Source organism: Musca autumnalis, unplaced genomic scaffold, assembly GCF_047663935.1.
Source record: "Musca autumnalis isolate F117 unplaced genomic scaffold, ASM4766393v1 scaffold_1, whole genome shotgun sequence".
Taxonomy (NCBI): domain Eukaryota; kingdom Metazoa; phylum Arthropoda; class Insecta; order Diptera; family Muscidae; genus Musca; species Musca autumnalis.
In genome coordinates this window covers 325,210,729-325,227,064 of record NW_027411644.1, presented here as the reverse complement: position 1 = coordinate 325,227,064, position 16,336 = coordinate 325,210,729, and the positions used below count along the sequence as shown (strand labels likewise).

General features: G+C 36.3%; 1 protein-coding gene across 1 annotated transcript; it reads right to left on the bottom strand.

Moving 5' to 3' along the window:
- Nucleotides 1–3,728: 3,728 nt before the first annotated feature.
- Nucleotides 3,729–15,622, bottom strand: LOC141390122 (uncharacterized). Its single transcript, XM_073962760.1, has 5 exons — nucleotides 14,377–15,622; nucleotides 11,039–11,902; nucleotides 10,800–10,961; nucleotides 4,021–4,197; nucleotides 3,729–3,957 (listed from the first exon to the last, which is right to left on the bottom strand). Exons 1-5 carry the CDS (start codon nucleotides 15,358–15,360, stop codon nucleotides 3,829–3,831), a joined length of 2,316 nt encoding a protein of 771 aa, XP_073818861.1. The 5' UTR covers nucleotides 15,361–15,622; the 3' UTR covers nucleotides 3,729–3,828.
- Between the last annotated feature and the right edge of the window lie 714 nt (nucleotides 15,623–16,336).

The following is a 16,336-nucleotide window of genomic DNA, read 5'->3' as shown; positions in this document are numbered from 1 at the left end:
CATTGGACGTGGGCAGAATTTGAACATTAGGTGTAAACAAGTAAAAAAGTGTCAGTCGGCGTTACCGACAGATATATACCCTCAGCCAATGTGAAGTGAAACTTTCACCTGCGGACAGATCGAATGTATTTAAGGTCTCTTCAGAATTTTGTGGCCCTTTTTGGACATTTGAACATGCCGACAAAAATGTGGATTAGAAATTAAATGCACTAAGACCCAAATGTTGAACTTTTGTAGGGGAGGACCGATGTGGGCTATTTTAGAAGTTAAACTAAATGTTGATAAAATATTAGGAGATCCAAAGTTTGGACCAAATTGGTTGCCCCATTCAAGTGATATCGTCCTAGCATTTTAGAGACATTTTTTAAATATTGGGGAGAAGTACCGAAAGTTGGGTACCGGAACTGTTGGACCACATCGGACCGATAATGTTGGACCAAATCGGTTGAACAGTTCGAACACATATGTGTGACATAGGGTTTTTTACACCTTTCGGGCTCTTTTCACAAGAAATATGAACTTGCCCCTGAAAAATCTTTTACCGTCGTAATGGAGGTTGCGAAGCCAAATCGCTTCAACAAAAATCAAAGTGATTCGAAAGCAGGTCTTAAAGTGAACTTATCCCAAACTTTGTGTGAGAGGTACCAGAAGGAGTAGACAAATATAGTCCATATTCGAACCTGATCTATATCTGTTCGTATCGGTCACTCCCTTCAAGAGTTTTCGTGCGCAAAATGTTGCCGAAAATTTTTGAAGTTTTGTGGGGGAGGTACCTGAAGGAGTTGACCGATATAGCCCATCTTCGAATTTAAACTATGTTTTCACAAAATATTACGAAGGCCAAATTTTGGACCGAATCGACAGATCCGTTCGAGAGTTATCTTGCGCTCCAACCACTACACAAGGTGTCATAGGGGCTTTTTGCACCTTTCCAGCCATTTTCTCAGGAAGTATGGACTTGCCCCTGATGAAACTTGTACCGTCGTATGGGGGGAAGTGAATACAAGTTGCTGCAACAAAAATCAAAGCAATTCGAGAGCAGGTTCTATACTGAACATATCCGAAATTTTGTGTGGGAGGTACCCGAAGGAGTGGCCGATTGAATCCATATTGGACCCACATCTAAGTCTGGTAGAAATTTCACGATGTGCAAAGTATGGACCTTATCGGTTACTCCCTTCAAGAGTTATCGTGCCCACAAATTTTCCGAACATTTTGGAACTTTTGTGGGGGAGGTACCGGAAGTAGTGGACCGATATAGCTCATCTTCGAACTTAAACTAAGTTTGGACAAAATATTATGAAAGCCAAAATTTAAACCGAATCGGTTCATCCGTTCGAGAGTTATCGTGCGCACCAGCCAGACAGACGGACGGACATTTCTAAATCAACTCCAAATTGTCTGAAACACATTTCGTCCAAACATACCATTATTTCGATGAGGCACATTTTGCCCGTATGAAAGTGTATGTACCCTTTCTAGCCTAAAGGCTGAGGGTATAATTAAAAAAGTAAGAAAATATCAGCCAGCTGTGCCGACAGAGATGTACCCTCAACCTCAATACAATATTTCCGACGTCTATAGGAGGGTTTTTGTGTCCTTGGGTCAATTTCTCATGAAGTTTGGACTTGCCCCCGGCAAAATGTACCGTCTTAAAAACCATCCCAGTCGAGTCTTTCTTTCCAAACTTTTTGTGGGAGTTACCCCAAAAAATGGTCCGATGTAGTCAATTTTCGGACATAATCCCAGTCCACAAGAAATAGTACAATGACTTTCCGCAAGGACAACTTTATGAAAAAAATCAAAGCAATCCGAGAGGAGCTCTTAAACTTCTCTTTTTCTGAACTTTGTGTGGGAGGTACCTGAAGGAGTGGACCGATATAGTTTATATTCGAACCCGAATTATGCCTGGAAGTAAAATTGCCATATTCCAAGTTATGACCAATTCGGTTACTTCCTTCGTGAGTTATCGTGCGCAACATTTTAACGAATATTTTAACTTTTGTGCTGGAGGTACCGGAAGGTGTGGACCGATATGGCGACTGAGTTCCGTAACGTCAGTTGCATAGTTGCCATTAAACAAATCTCATGAAATTGGGCGTTCTTAGATCGAGTTCCACACTACTGCAATTTCATAAAATTACTCGACTATGTAACTCGATTAAGGAAAGCAACTGACGTTTTAAAATAAGCCTATCTTCGAACTTAAACAAAGTTTGCAGAAAATATTACCAAAATATACCCAAAATTTGAAACAAATCGTTTCATTTAAAAGAATCCATGTCTATCCCATCTTCTGCTGGTGGGTTATTTTGATTTAGATTTGCTTTATCCTGCTTTCATATGGCATAGTTAATTTTCTTGGATCTGTATCGATTCAAAATTCGGCTATAACTTTAGCAATTTCCTGAATTATTCTACCCAAGTCATTAACATTTTATTAGAACATTACCCTCGCAACTGAAGCAGTTGTTTAACATTGACTGGAAGCAATTTGTTATTATCATCACGCGTTTGAAATAAGGATCATGATTGTTTGAAATAAGGATCATGATGTAATAGGATCATGATTTCGAAGTCTGTCAGTAGCCCGCTTTTAAACACATATTTAAGCTCTGATCCCATTCAAATCCCTAATTTATTGGTATATTGTCCGTCCTCATTTAAATTAAATTATTAAACAAGAATTCAATTCCTTATAGAAACAAAAAAGTTGTAAAAATGAAAAACGAAAAACAAATATTGCTCATAAATCCCCCATAGATAAAAATTGAAAACAAATAAAAAGAAATCATACACTCATATTAAAAAAAAAAAACAAAAAACAAATAAAAATTAAAACATTTACAATTAAGCACCAAGGCACAAGTGATTGAATAAAAACAGAAATACACATGTAAATACACTTTATAAATATAGAATAAATTACATATTTATAAATAAACGAAAAACAAGAACAAAAAAACACAAAATAAATACATAAGATAATTTTTGTAAATTTTATGTACTAATTTAAAGCGAAAACAAAATACAATTTTAATTTTTAAATACGCCAATCGAAAACCGAAAGTCTCTGATAACAAATGGAAGAATGTTTAACATGAACGACATGAATTGAATGTAAAATCATTTTATTTCTTCTTTATTTTTTTCTTTTCGAACTCTACAATTAAGGACAAGACATAAGGAAGAAACCCAACAAGCAAACAAGTATTATACATTATAACAAAAAAAGCAAATAAAAAATGAACAAATAAAAAATAAATATACGAAAGAAACGATTTAACGAATAAAATAAAAAAAATGATTTTTATTTCTGAACTTTGAGCGAACAGGTAGGAGCTACATAGGTGACTTTTCATAACTTCATTTCATATCCTTTGATACCAGGTTTGATCAAATTCCTTTACCCAAAATTATGATGTGGTAAATAAATTCCAATATTAAATTTTTATAACTAAATGCCCATTAGCTTTCCAATTACTTATTGAGATTTAAAATTGATTGTTTTACCCTTTGCATGTGTTTTTTATCATTGGTGTCTGGCACACACACGCACGCAAGAATATCTATTATATAGAGAGTAATTCTATAAAAAACAACAGCCCGGTGATTGATGTTATCGCAAAGAATACGTCACCGTTAATTAATGAATTAAGATGTAGACGTATGGTTATTAAGTCATTGACATAAAAAAAATTAAATTAAAAAATAAAACAAATGAATGATTAGAATTGGTATTTTGTATTTTTATTTCAATTTTAGAACGTGGCAAAGAAAACACATTATCATTTTAATAAAACAAAAAAGTACTTTATTGCACATGTTTCAGGGATTACCGCTTAGAGAACCATTTTTGGTATAAGTGTAAACACAGAACTCTATTGTCATAAGGCCGAAGTGACTTCGTGGAAAGGCTGATGGTAGCCATTCAAGTTTTAACCCGGATTTATCATTCTTCAGGAAATATATACGTTTAAATTAAAGCAGCTACTTCAAAACAATTAAATAGAAACTTACCTCATACGTATCCGAAGCAGTTTCCGGTGCATTGGAAAATTTTAGAAATACTCTTTGTTCGGGTGTTTCTTTCGGTCGACATTTGGTAACAGTTATTTGGCTAGAGATTTTTGAAAAGAATGGCACAAAATTTCCATCTTTAAGAGGTTCCGTTGGACGTTGTAGTTCCAGTTTGGACTGCAAAGAATAACAATAATATGTAAGATAGGAAGTAAAAACGACATTAAATGTGCCTGGGTCGATACAGTTAGATACCAAACAGAGATTTATGTTGAAACTTTTTATACCCTACACCACACTGCGGAAAGGGGAAGCGAGATAGACCCATAGTTCCTTTTAGTGTTACATGTACATCAAATCACTTTCTGAGTCGATGCATGCATATCCGTGCATGTATTTTTGTACTCAAAGTACAGGCGCATTTATTGTCTGATTCAAATAAAAATTGGAGATCATTTTTTGCCCAACGGACGAACGCTATTTATTTTGGTAAAACCCGGTTTAGATTTAGATATAGCTCTCATATATATTATCGCCCGATTTTAGGTATTTGGTGCACCAATCACGTTACGTATGTCCAATTTAGATGAATTTTGAAACGTGTGACGGATTTAGGTGTAGAAAAAAGTTTGCCAAATTATATTTAAATCGTTCGAGATTTGGATATAGCTCCCATATATATTTGACTTATTTATAGAGGTGTAGGCTATCATATAATCGGCCCGTCCGACTTTGATTATTTCCTTACTGGTTTGAAATTAGGGTTTGAAGCTCATTGGAACTCAACTACCAGATTTCATTTATTGAAAATCAGATTAAAAACAAATATTAGAAATTTGTTGGAAAACAATTGAATCTTCAATCTCAGAATTCAATCATGTCTTATCAATTTTGGCATGTTTGGATGTAACCTCCGCCACTGTATCCCTACTCTCTGACCTCTAAAAGTCGACTTAAAGCTTGATATTGTGTCGCAGGCAGGCGCATCGCTTTGCGCTACACCTCTTACCCTCTGAATTGGTACCGGTAGCGTGTAAATATCAAATGTGAATCACATTCGTGAAGAGACAAAGACACAAACATTTAGGCATTACTGCTGGCGCAATGTCACCTGAGTCATCCTAACCATCAAACGGTGCTGGAAATTGCAGAGCCAGAAAAGTCTTAGCTGCTATCGTTAGTACCTTTTCGTTAATACCTAGGTCTAAATCGAGCACGAAGCCATTTTATTTATTTTATTTATTTATTTATTTATTTATTTATTTCATACTGTAATACAAAGCCTTTATGGCCAAAAATATATTACATTTTGATAATACCTGAAATGTTAATCATAATACATATAATTAGATATCGTTGGCTCCCCAGCCCTTTTTTACATTGTAGTTATTTCAAAAATAAATCAATTTAGTCCTATTAGCAATAACATTACCCAAAGTCTTATTGTACGATTTGTTATTTATAACTAGTTTGTTTTAGTGCACTTTGAGATGAAAGGATGGATGTACTAATTTTTCTCTTGAATACTTTTTTCAATTCCAGTAATTCGGGTAGTGAGGATATTATTTTCCCAATGCAAAACGGTTAAATTCATGTGCAGTATGGTGAGGAATTCTTCTTGGAACAGAAACTATGTTTGAGAGGCACTCCTTATCGTGTCCAGCAGACATTTTAATTGGGCACTACAGGATTTCTGGAGCTTTCGGTCCATTATCTCAGCATGTATGGAAAATGGAAAATTTTATGTTATTGTTAACTGTAACAGTCGCACTACCTTTTGCAAAAATTTTAAAATTATCCTAAAACAAAAATGTTGAAATTTTAATGGGGAAGATATTATAATAGGGAAGATATATCACTTCAACACGATCCGAGAAGAACCACTGAACTGGATCTAAAGGAAAAAGTGTTTAACTTTTTTGGGGGAGGTACCTGAAGGAGTGGACAATCTTGGAACTTGATCTAAGTTTAGTAGTCACTCACTTCGATATGTCAGAAAGCATGGACTTACGAATAAAAAAATTGTATCGTATTAAGAACAACAAGAACTACTGTACAACTGGGGGCTGCTGGCCTGTAGCGGAGCGGACTTTATCTATTTAGATCTTGCGGTATAGCGGTGGCAACTCCCTCAGTTGTAAAAGCGGATGAGATGGTTAAATCAATAACAGTAGGGCGATTTCAATGTGGCGGAATTTATTGGTTGACTTCTTTTCGTCTTTAAAAATTCTAATACAAGTGAAGTTGCAATGTAATTCTGCAGCCATTTGCAGCCATTTTCTTATTTTAACATTAAGATAAACGAATGGAAATAAATCTAAGAAATGGTAGCCTTGATGATTGAAGGTAAGCTTTATTGGAATACAAGGTTACCAGATCGCGTAGTCTAAATTCAGTTAGATTTACCCCCACTATTACAAGTCTTCTTTTGTTATATTTTGGATTTACCGAACAGATTTAGAGCGTTCCGCTTAACTTAAAGTTAAAAGTGGTGATTGAATTTCAAGGAGAAGCTTCTTGGCATTAACTTTCAATGTAAAAATTATATTTTTAATGCCTCCAAATTGGTTTATTTTGCGTTTTCAATCAAAATATTGGAAAATAAAGCTTCAAAATAATAAAATGAGATTATTTTCAAAAAATCCTACAGCCAAGCAATTCTCAACACCAAAAATCTTATAAATAAGGCAAACGACACTCTGATCAACAATGTCGAAATCCGACATTTTGTGAACTTTTATGGGTGACCTTGGTGCACGTTTGGAAGAAATATTATGATTTTTAAAGTTTCGTTCAAATCGAATACCCAAACTATCGTGCTCTTCTGTCATTTTAGTTGGTGTTGGTACTAAAAGTATAAAGTTGCCCACAAAACATGAGCCCTTAAAAGGCGCTGAATTATACATTGTTCAACATTTTTGATGGAGGTACCCAAAGGAATGGATCGATGTAGTTCATCTCTGAAACCTAAGTTTGGAATAAATATTACGATGTACAAAATTTGGACCAGATCGGTTCCAGAGTTATCGTGTTTACCTGCCAACCAGACAGACGGACAATGTTAGAACGACTCCAAATTGTCTGTAACTTTGTGCTTTAACATTTCAATCTAAATTAGCAAATAAGACGGACTTACCTCACGGAATTACTAATTACAAATGAACCAAGGCTATAGTCGGTTCGGGGCCGACTATGTGATACCCTACACCACTACCCCTGTGCATAAGCTTTTGACTGGTAAAATTCAAAATATTAAAATTGGGAAAGCTTAGCGCATTTGATCTGAATGTCTTCATTAATAGAGTTCAAAAGTGGGATGTACGCCAACCAGCAATAGGCTTCTTTCTCTGTCCGATCAAAATTCCGACCTGTAGTGTGATTACACAAAAATGGAAAAAAGGATGCATTACCGACTACTGCGATATCTCTGATGTTTGACCACCTATAAGAGACTACTTCACCAAACCAAATCAATCCCACGGCAGCGGGTTCTTACGTACCGGATTGACCCGAAACCAAAAGTGTTTCGGCCAGCGGTTGCCAACCCAGCATTATATGCTGCTACAACAACAACAACTTCACCAAATATGTTTTTTGTCCATTCCGACCCCTGAATATTATCCGACCAAAGATGGGATTCTCTACTTTCATAGTCAGACTTTGCTTTTGAAAAGTCGCCAACCAAAGCTGTGATATTCGTCATTATAACTAAAATCGCAAAAATTAAAAGTTGGGTTTAATTTGCGGCTATGTTTGACCACCTACGACAATCTCCTTTACATCGTTAGAAAGGTGATATTTTCTACTTTCATTAGCAGGTTTTGCTTCTGGTATACCCCTTATGGAAGCTGGGATATTTGCTTTGGACTAAAACTTTTTCTCCAAATAAGTTGTTTGCCCATTCCGACCCCTAAATATTATCCGACCATCACCAAAATCAATAGGCATCTTCCCCTCCGGGACCAACACCAACACCCAAAATTTGGTGACGATGCGATCAAAATTGCGACCTGTAGCGTGATTACAAGGTTTAGATGGACAGACGGACGGACGGACACACAAAGCCAGATCGACTCAGCTCGTCGAGACAATCATTTTGGTATATATAAGTATCTACGACCATTATTTCGATGCGTTACAAAATTTTGGGCAAAACCAACTTATAATGCCCTCCCCACATATTGGTGTAGGGTATAAAAACCCATCATCGAACGTGTTTTTTATACCCTACACCACTATGTGGGGAGGGTATTATAAGTTGGTTTTGGCCAAAAAGATTGTAACGCATCGAAATAATGGTCGTAGACCCATACTTATATATACCAAAATGAATGTCTCGACGAGCTGAGTCGATCTGGCTATGTGTGTCCGTCCGTCAGTCCGTCCGTCCGTCCGTCTGTCCGTCTGTCCATCTAAACCTTGTAATCACGCTACAGGTCGCAATTTTGATCGGATCGTCACGAAATTTTGGATGTTGATGGGGGTCCCGGAGGGGAAGAAGCCTATTGATTTTGGTGATGGTCGGATAATATTTAGGGGTCGGAATGGGCAAAAAACTTATGTGGATAAAAAGACAACGTTTTTTTGCAAAGCGAATATCTCAGCTTCTGTACGGGGTATACCAAAAGCAAAACCTGACAATAAAAGTAGAAAATATCGGCTTTCTAATGAAGTAAAGTAGGTTCTCGTAGGTGATCAAACAACGAAGATATCACAATAGTCGCAAATAAAACCCAAATTTTCATTTTTGCAATTTTAATTATAATGACGAATATCACAGCTTTAGTTGGGGACTTTCCAAAAGCAAAGCCTGGCTGTGAATGTAGAAGATCCCATCTTCACAATGATGTAAACTAGGTCGGCGTAGGTGACCAAATAACGGAGATATCGCCATAGTCTGTAATACATCCCATTTTTCCACTTTTTTGGAAATCACGCTACAGGTCTCAATTTTGATCGGATCGTCACGAAATTTTGAGGGTTAATGGGGGTCACACAGATGAAGAAGCCTATTGATTTTGGTGATGGTCGGATAATATTTAGGGGTCGTAATGGGCAAAAAACTTATTTGGAGAAAAAGACAAAGTTTTTTTCCAAAGCGAATATCTCAGCTTCAATATGGGTATACCAAAAGCAGAACCTGGCCATGAAAGTAGAAAATATCGCCTTTCTAATGATGTAAAGAAGGTTATCGTAGGTGATCAAACAACGAATATATCGCAATAGCCGCTAATAGAACCCAACTTTTTATTTTTGCGATTTTAATAATAATGACGAATATCACAGCTTCGGTTGGAGATCTTCCAAAAACAAAGTCTGACTATGAAAGTAGAAAATGCCATCTTTACAGTGATGCAAAGTAGGGGATATCGCAATAGTCGGTAATACATCCCATTTTTCCCACTTTTTTGGAAATCATCCTACAGGTCGCAATTTTAATTGGATCGTCAGGAAATTTTGTGTGTTATTGTGGGTCCCACAGAGGAAAAAACCTTTTGATTTTTGATAATGGTCGGATATTATTCAGTGGTCAGAATGTGACGAACAAAAATATTTGGAAAAAAGGCCAACGTTTTATTTCAAAGTTAATATCTCCCTTCTGTAGGAGGTATATCGAAAGCAAAACCGGACAAGGAAATTAGAAAATATTACCTTTACAACGATGTGAAGTAGGTTGTCATAGTGGTCAAACAACAGAGATATCGCAATAGTCGGTAATGCATCCCTTTTTCCATTTTTGTGGAATCACACTACGAAATTTTGATCGGATCCTCACGAAATTTTGGGGGTTGATGGGGGTCTAACACAGAAAGAAGCCTATTGATGGTTGGCATACATCCCACTTTTCAATTTTTTATTTGGGTTGTACTGTCGATGCACTTAAATACGTTTCAAAAAAATTGACCTGTGTTAATGTTGACATTCAGAGCAAAGGCGCTAAGCTATCCCAATTTTAATATTTTGAATTTTATTAGTCAAAATCTTTCGAACAGGGGTAGTGGTGTAGGGTATCACATAGTCGGCCCCGACCCGACTATAGCCTTGGCTCACTTGTCTGTAGTTAGAGCTGTTCCCATACGAAAAGTGAGACCGAATTGAATTACCTACCAAAAAGGCGGTGGGAGAACAAAGATGATACGTTACAAGTCAGTGATCAAAGCCAACAAATGTACAAACCCATTTCACTTTGCCACTAGTACCTAAAGCCATTACTCGTCTTTAACTACAGCAATGAAGATATCCAGTTCCCGAAAGCCATTTTTAAATTTATATCAGTCTGGGATTTGGAACAGGAGAGAGCCTTTGGCATAAAACTGTGTATTGATTTGTGAATAGAACCACATCACATGCGATAGGAAGGCACGCACGAAGGATCTTTTCGATCTAGAACATTAGTTGAACAAGTCCACCAAACTAAACGGGATTGAGTGCTCTTCGTACAACATTATTCAGTCGTATCAACTCTTGCTGGGCAAGAATGTTTACAATTTTAATAAATACACCAGCATTATATTATTGTTAGAGAATGGACACACGTTTGTTTCTTATTAGATTTTTTGGGTTCGGCTTATAAGCCTGACGCTCAATGAAACTAAACAGCATAGATCTGGGTTAATATGAACTGTTTGCCCTCATCCTAATTTGCAAACGATAAAGGAACAATTCCCAGAATTTTCCAAATAAAAATCTTTTTTCAAATGAAGAACACGCGAATTGAATAGAAGAAGTAAAAAGTATGATATGATTGTTAAAAAACAAACATCTTCCCCGTCACTTACATTTTTTGTTGAAAAAATTCTTTTAACGGCCGCTGCTTGATTGAAATACCATCCGTATTTGATGAGACCTTTATGTTTGCCACTGGTTATTACTTGTGTAAAATTGGGCAGTCTGGGTTTATTATTGAAACCAAATGTTTTACTAAAGTGTGAGAACATATCCTAAAATAGAAAAAGAAACGAAAACGAATTGATAAATCACAACAACTTCTTCACATTATATGTAATCAAGGACTAACCTCATGAACATGGAATGTATGCTTAATATTATTGGAGTCTTGTAGATTAATACTGTCACTTAATATTTCAATTATATTATCCAACCAGGATTCATAAGACAACGATGGTTCTATGGTTGAGGGTTGGCTGGCATCTATTAGTGGCGGTGAGGGCACGGTTGATGTAACGCTTAGGTTACTTATCGGCTGTATATTTATAGGCTTCTGAGAACTTTTAGAATTAAGTACTATTATTTTGCTAGAATCGATTTTAGAAATTTGTACAAATTTCTTATCAATTGTTGGCAGTTTTTGTATAACCCCTGGCTTTGTGATTTTTATAATTTTTACTGGACTTTGTTTCACTATAACGGATTTATTGAGAAAGACTGGACTGCACTTTGGTTTTATGATTACTGAATTTGAGGTATTTGTCACAAAATTCTTTGTATTCGTTTGTATATCATTGATCGCCGGTATACTTTGTTCTTGTTTTATTAAATCAAGTCCATTAAAGTTGGTTGTGTCTAAGCATCCTTCTTGGACTTGTGATTCCAAATTGTTTAAACTTTCAATGTCCTGAGCTAAAGCTATATTATCACATGATAGTTGGATGTCATTACTCAATTGAAATTGTTCCACAACACTTAGATTATTCTCATTGAAATTAACATTTGGTATTACAGTCGATGCACTTGTTTTGGTATCTTCACTTTTGTTTTGTTTTATGTGAGGAAAATTCAAATCGAAATCCTCAACGCTATTGTTGGAATTCAAGTGAGGATCGGATGTGGAAGTTATTGGCAGGAATGGTTGTACGTTGGGTAAAGATTTCTTTCTTTCCGATTCAATGTCTGATATGATGTCTGAAAAATCAGGGATTGTCTGAAAAATAAAATGATGATTGTTATTATTTATACTGAAATAGAAGGGGCAATTATTTTGTTTAATTTTGGCGTAGCTAAATGTAACCTAAGACAATTAATCATTGCTAACCAAAGCTATGGTTGCCACTGTGGTGCACAACATCTAATTTCCAACGGTGGCAAAAATACACCTTATCGTAATATTGGCGACATTTGTATGTATTTCAGTCATGTAAAAGTTCCCCATAAGTGATGTGCTTAGACATGCCGTTCGGATACGGCGATAAACATGTCAATGACCTAATACGGATCGGGGTGCACTCATAGATGAGAGAACATATGTATGTATGTAACCAAGGCTTAATGTTCATAAATGTTCTATTTAACAAGTAAAAATGTATCAGAGATATACCCTCAGCCTGTATGGAATGAAATACTTTTTTCCCAAAAAAAAAAATTATGTATTTAGGGGGGCTTTCAAAATTTTGGGCGTATGCACCGACAAAAGTATGGATAAGATTAAAGCTCAAAAATTTGCGGGGATATCGATAGATAGGGCTTTTTTATCACACTAGCCTACGAAAAACATAATATCGCTGTAAACAGAGCCACTAGGAAAACCTTCGGAAAAAATGTCCAAAGGATCCTCGAACCACACAAAAATGTTGAACCTTTGTGTGGGTGGTACCACAAGGATTGGACAGATATGGCCCAAATTTGTTGAACATAAACTAAGTTTCGACAATATTTAGAAATCAAAAATTTGGACCCAATCGGTTGCTACGTCGTTGAGAAATCGTGCGTACCAATTTAGCGAATATTTTCGAACTTTTGTGGGGGAGGTACCGGAAGGAGTGGACCTATAAGCACCACCTTCGAATTTCATCTAATATTCGAAGAAATATTACAATATTCAAAGTGTGGACGAACGCAGTATTCGGTTCGTGCCCTCCAGCCACTACATATGGGGGTTTTTTACAACTTTTGGGCTGTTTTCTCAAGAAGTATGGACTTGCCCCAGAAAAAAACTTTTGGACCGATATTGCTTATCTACGAACTTAAACTAAGTTTGCACAAAATATTACGAAGACCAAATTGACCGAATCGGCAGACCCGTTCGAGAGTTATCTTGGGCTCCAACCACTACACACGGGGTCATAGGGTTTTTTTATACCTTTCAGGCTATTTTCTCAGGAAGTATGGACTTGTCCCTGATGAAACTTGTACCGTTATATGGGGGGCAGTGAATACAAGTTGCTACAACAAAAATCAAAGGGATTCGTGAACAGATCCTAAACTGAACTTTTTCGAAATTTTGTGTGGGAGGTACCCGAAGGAGTGGACCGATTGAGTCCATATTGGAATTTCATCTAAGCCTGGAAGAAATTTCACGATGTTCAAAGTATGGACCATATCGGTTAATTCCTTCAAGAGTTATCGTGCGCACAAATTTTCCGAACGTTTCTGAACTTTCGTGGGGGAGGTACCGGAAGGAGTGGACCGATATAACCCATCTTCGAACTTAAACTAACTTTAGACAAAATATTACGAAAGCCAAATTTTGGACCGAATCGGTTGATCCGTTCGAGAATTATCGTGCGCTCCAGCCAGACAGACAGACGGACATAGCTAAATCAACTCCAAATTGTCTGAAACTCATTTCGATGAGACACATTTTGCCCGTATGAAAGTGTATATACCCTCGTTAACATAAATGCTGAAAGTGTATATACCCTCGTTAGCATAAATGCTGAGGGTATAAAAACCCGGATTAGACATATTTACTGCTTATCATTGTTTTATTTGGAATAGATTCCTGAATTTTTGAAGGTTGCCTTTCATTTTATGATTGGCATTTCCTGTTTAACTACTCCTTCCTTTTTCAGCAGTTGCTACCCCTTGCTGAAAATTACTGATATAACGGTACTATAGTTGACTCCTCAAACTCCTTAAGACTAATTTTTGGGAAGGGGAATTTGTGCGTGCCCATCTGGTATTAAATGAAACATCAAAATAAACTCCATAATATACATATGTATGCAGGGAGAAAGCCGGAGGCATTGAAAGATATGAATTCATATGTACACATAGGTATATACATACATATCATATATTTATGTGCTGGCAAGGTAAACAATTAGTGAGATACTGAAAAGGTAATTAACACACATTACATACCTACAAAATGAAAAAAAAAATAAATCAAAAGTTTTGACTAACCCCACCACACAACGCACGCTCTGAAGTTGACACTCCGCTCTGTTTGTTATCTGTCAATGCGTTTCGTGCTTGCTAACGACCACATTAACGTCATGAATATAAACCATATTCACATTTTTTCCTCTCCTAGATAGCATTTCGAAATATAATTACCGAATTTCCGTTGGGAATTTTTCTTCCCAATTACAAAATGATTAACATCAGAATAGCAAATGATGCATTTTAATTGCCCTTCAATGACGATGACAATGATTGCATAGTATATCAACTTACATTTTCGGCAAATAGATCTTCATTAAAGCTAAAAAAGTCTTCCGTATTGTTGTTGCTGCTGTTGTTGTTGGTAACCCCAATTGGACTGACCTCATTTTTATCTTCACAATCAATCATGGGCATATCGAAATCCATAAGATGGGAAGAATCAACCGGTGGATTCAATGTGTTTGGCATCCATAGGTGTTGTAGGGAATCCAGGAAGGCACTATACATGGATTTGTCAGGTTGAGTGAGAATGGCAGCAAGTAATAGCAATAGATGATCACAGATTTCCTTTTTCATGGTAACGGAATTGTCCGCTTCTACGACGATTTTTATTTTTTTACAGGCACACAAATAAAAACCTTTCTTATTGGTCATGGCATTGGAACAAACAGTGACATGTAGGCGCCCAGCAAGAAAGTTATTTGAATTAAGAGATGTAACGGCAAATGTTTGATCATTTAAACGTTGTATTGGAGGTATTTTTTCGTTATTATCTCCGCGACAATACAGATCCCACAGATTCTGTTTTTGATCTTCGGCAATATTTAAATTCCACAGAACGTTCTTGTCTAATTGATATACCTCGGCCAATTGGAAATCACTGTCGCTCGAGTATATGGCCTTGATATGTTTACAATGGAAATCTGAAGAAACTTCATTCTGACAGCTATCCACATAACAGGTTGCTTTCCGAGAAAATATTCCCGTTGCGGGGGATTGGCTGATGGAAACAAAATTTCGTACGTTGATAATCTTCTCTTTGCTTCGTACCGAGAAGAGCCGTATATCAGTATTTGTCACCAATTGTATTGGATCAAACGGCTTAATGGAAGCTAACATACGTTTGCGCAAATCACACTCTGTGTTACGACATATAAAAGCCCGTTGTCCACTTATAAATCCGCAAGATCCACATTTCTTTAGTCCTCTCAACGACGAGCGATGCAAGATATTAATTTTATTCAACTTGTCGCAATCCAACTCATTTGTAATCATTGTTTTGTCACAGAATCGTTTTTTATTCTAGTTCCAAATTTTTTTTCATAGGATTAGATACGCGATAACTTGAATGTGGTCTTCATTTCTCTGAAGTTCAGCCCTTCAGAGAGAGAACAACAAATTAAAAATGTAAATAAAGGCTGAACTGACAGTTGAAGCAGGTGGTTTTTTTGCCAGTGTTGCCAAGTAATATTTTGTATAAATGCGTTCCAATTTAGTAAAAACCTGCAAAATTATTTATACAATGCATACAATTGGTCTGTTCCTTTACTTTAAAAAATGGTAACAGTGGCAAAAAATGGTAAATGTGGTGAACTGGTCTCATATAAATTGTATGCTTGTTAAAGTAAAGGAACGCTTTGCAGGTTAAAAATGGTAAGAAATGGTAACCTCAGGCGGGTAAAGGAACAGAGCTAATGCTCTCATTTTTTGGCAAAAATATGCTTTGTTCCCGTACTTTTTAAAAGTAAAACTCGTAAAAGAGAGAAAGAAAGAAATTTTGTTGTCATATAAAAGTTTTTTCAAAAAGTTCGGGAACGGAAAAATGGAAAATACGTCAAAAAAACTGGAACAAATGTCAAAGTCGGCGTATCAGCCAATCAGACGCCGGCAACCATGTTACTATTTTTTTACTCGCCCAAATTTGTCGTGTAAAAAGTTTTTAAAGAGAGCGTCATTCAGCGCCATTTTTGTTTAAAGAGAAGTGAACATTTTACAACTTTTTTGTGTACGGGAACGCTTCTTCGAGTAAAATGTGTAAAAGTCGTAAAAATTGTAAAAACTTTTTAGTTCTGGAACACAGCTTATATTAACTTAAACCAAATACTTGTTTTAACTTTAAGACTTTTGGCCATTTTGGCATTTCTACAGGTTTTGAAATATTCGACATCAGATTCCTTGGAATCCTTGCATTTTAGGTATTAAGTGTCTTTGGCAATATTACTCACAAAAATGCGAGGTATCTTTTTATGAA

Coding starts and splice junctions, on each gene's coding strand:
- LOC141390122 (XM_073962760.1), bottom strand. CDS start 15,360: ATGATTACAAATGAGTTGGATTGCGACAAGTTGAATAAAATTAATATC. Junction 11,903..14,376: donor AAGATCTATTTGCCGAAAAT/GTAAGTTGATAT, acceptor TTTATTTTTCAG/ACAATCCCTGATTTTTCAGA. Junction 10,962..11,038: donor ATACATTCCATGTTCATGAG/GTTAGTCCTTGA, acceptor TTTCTATTTTAG/GATATGTTCTCACACTTTAG.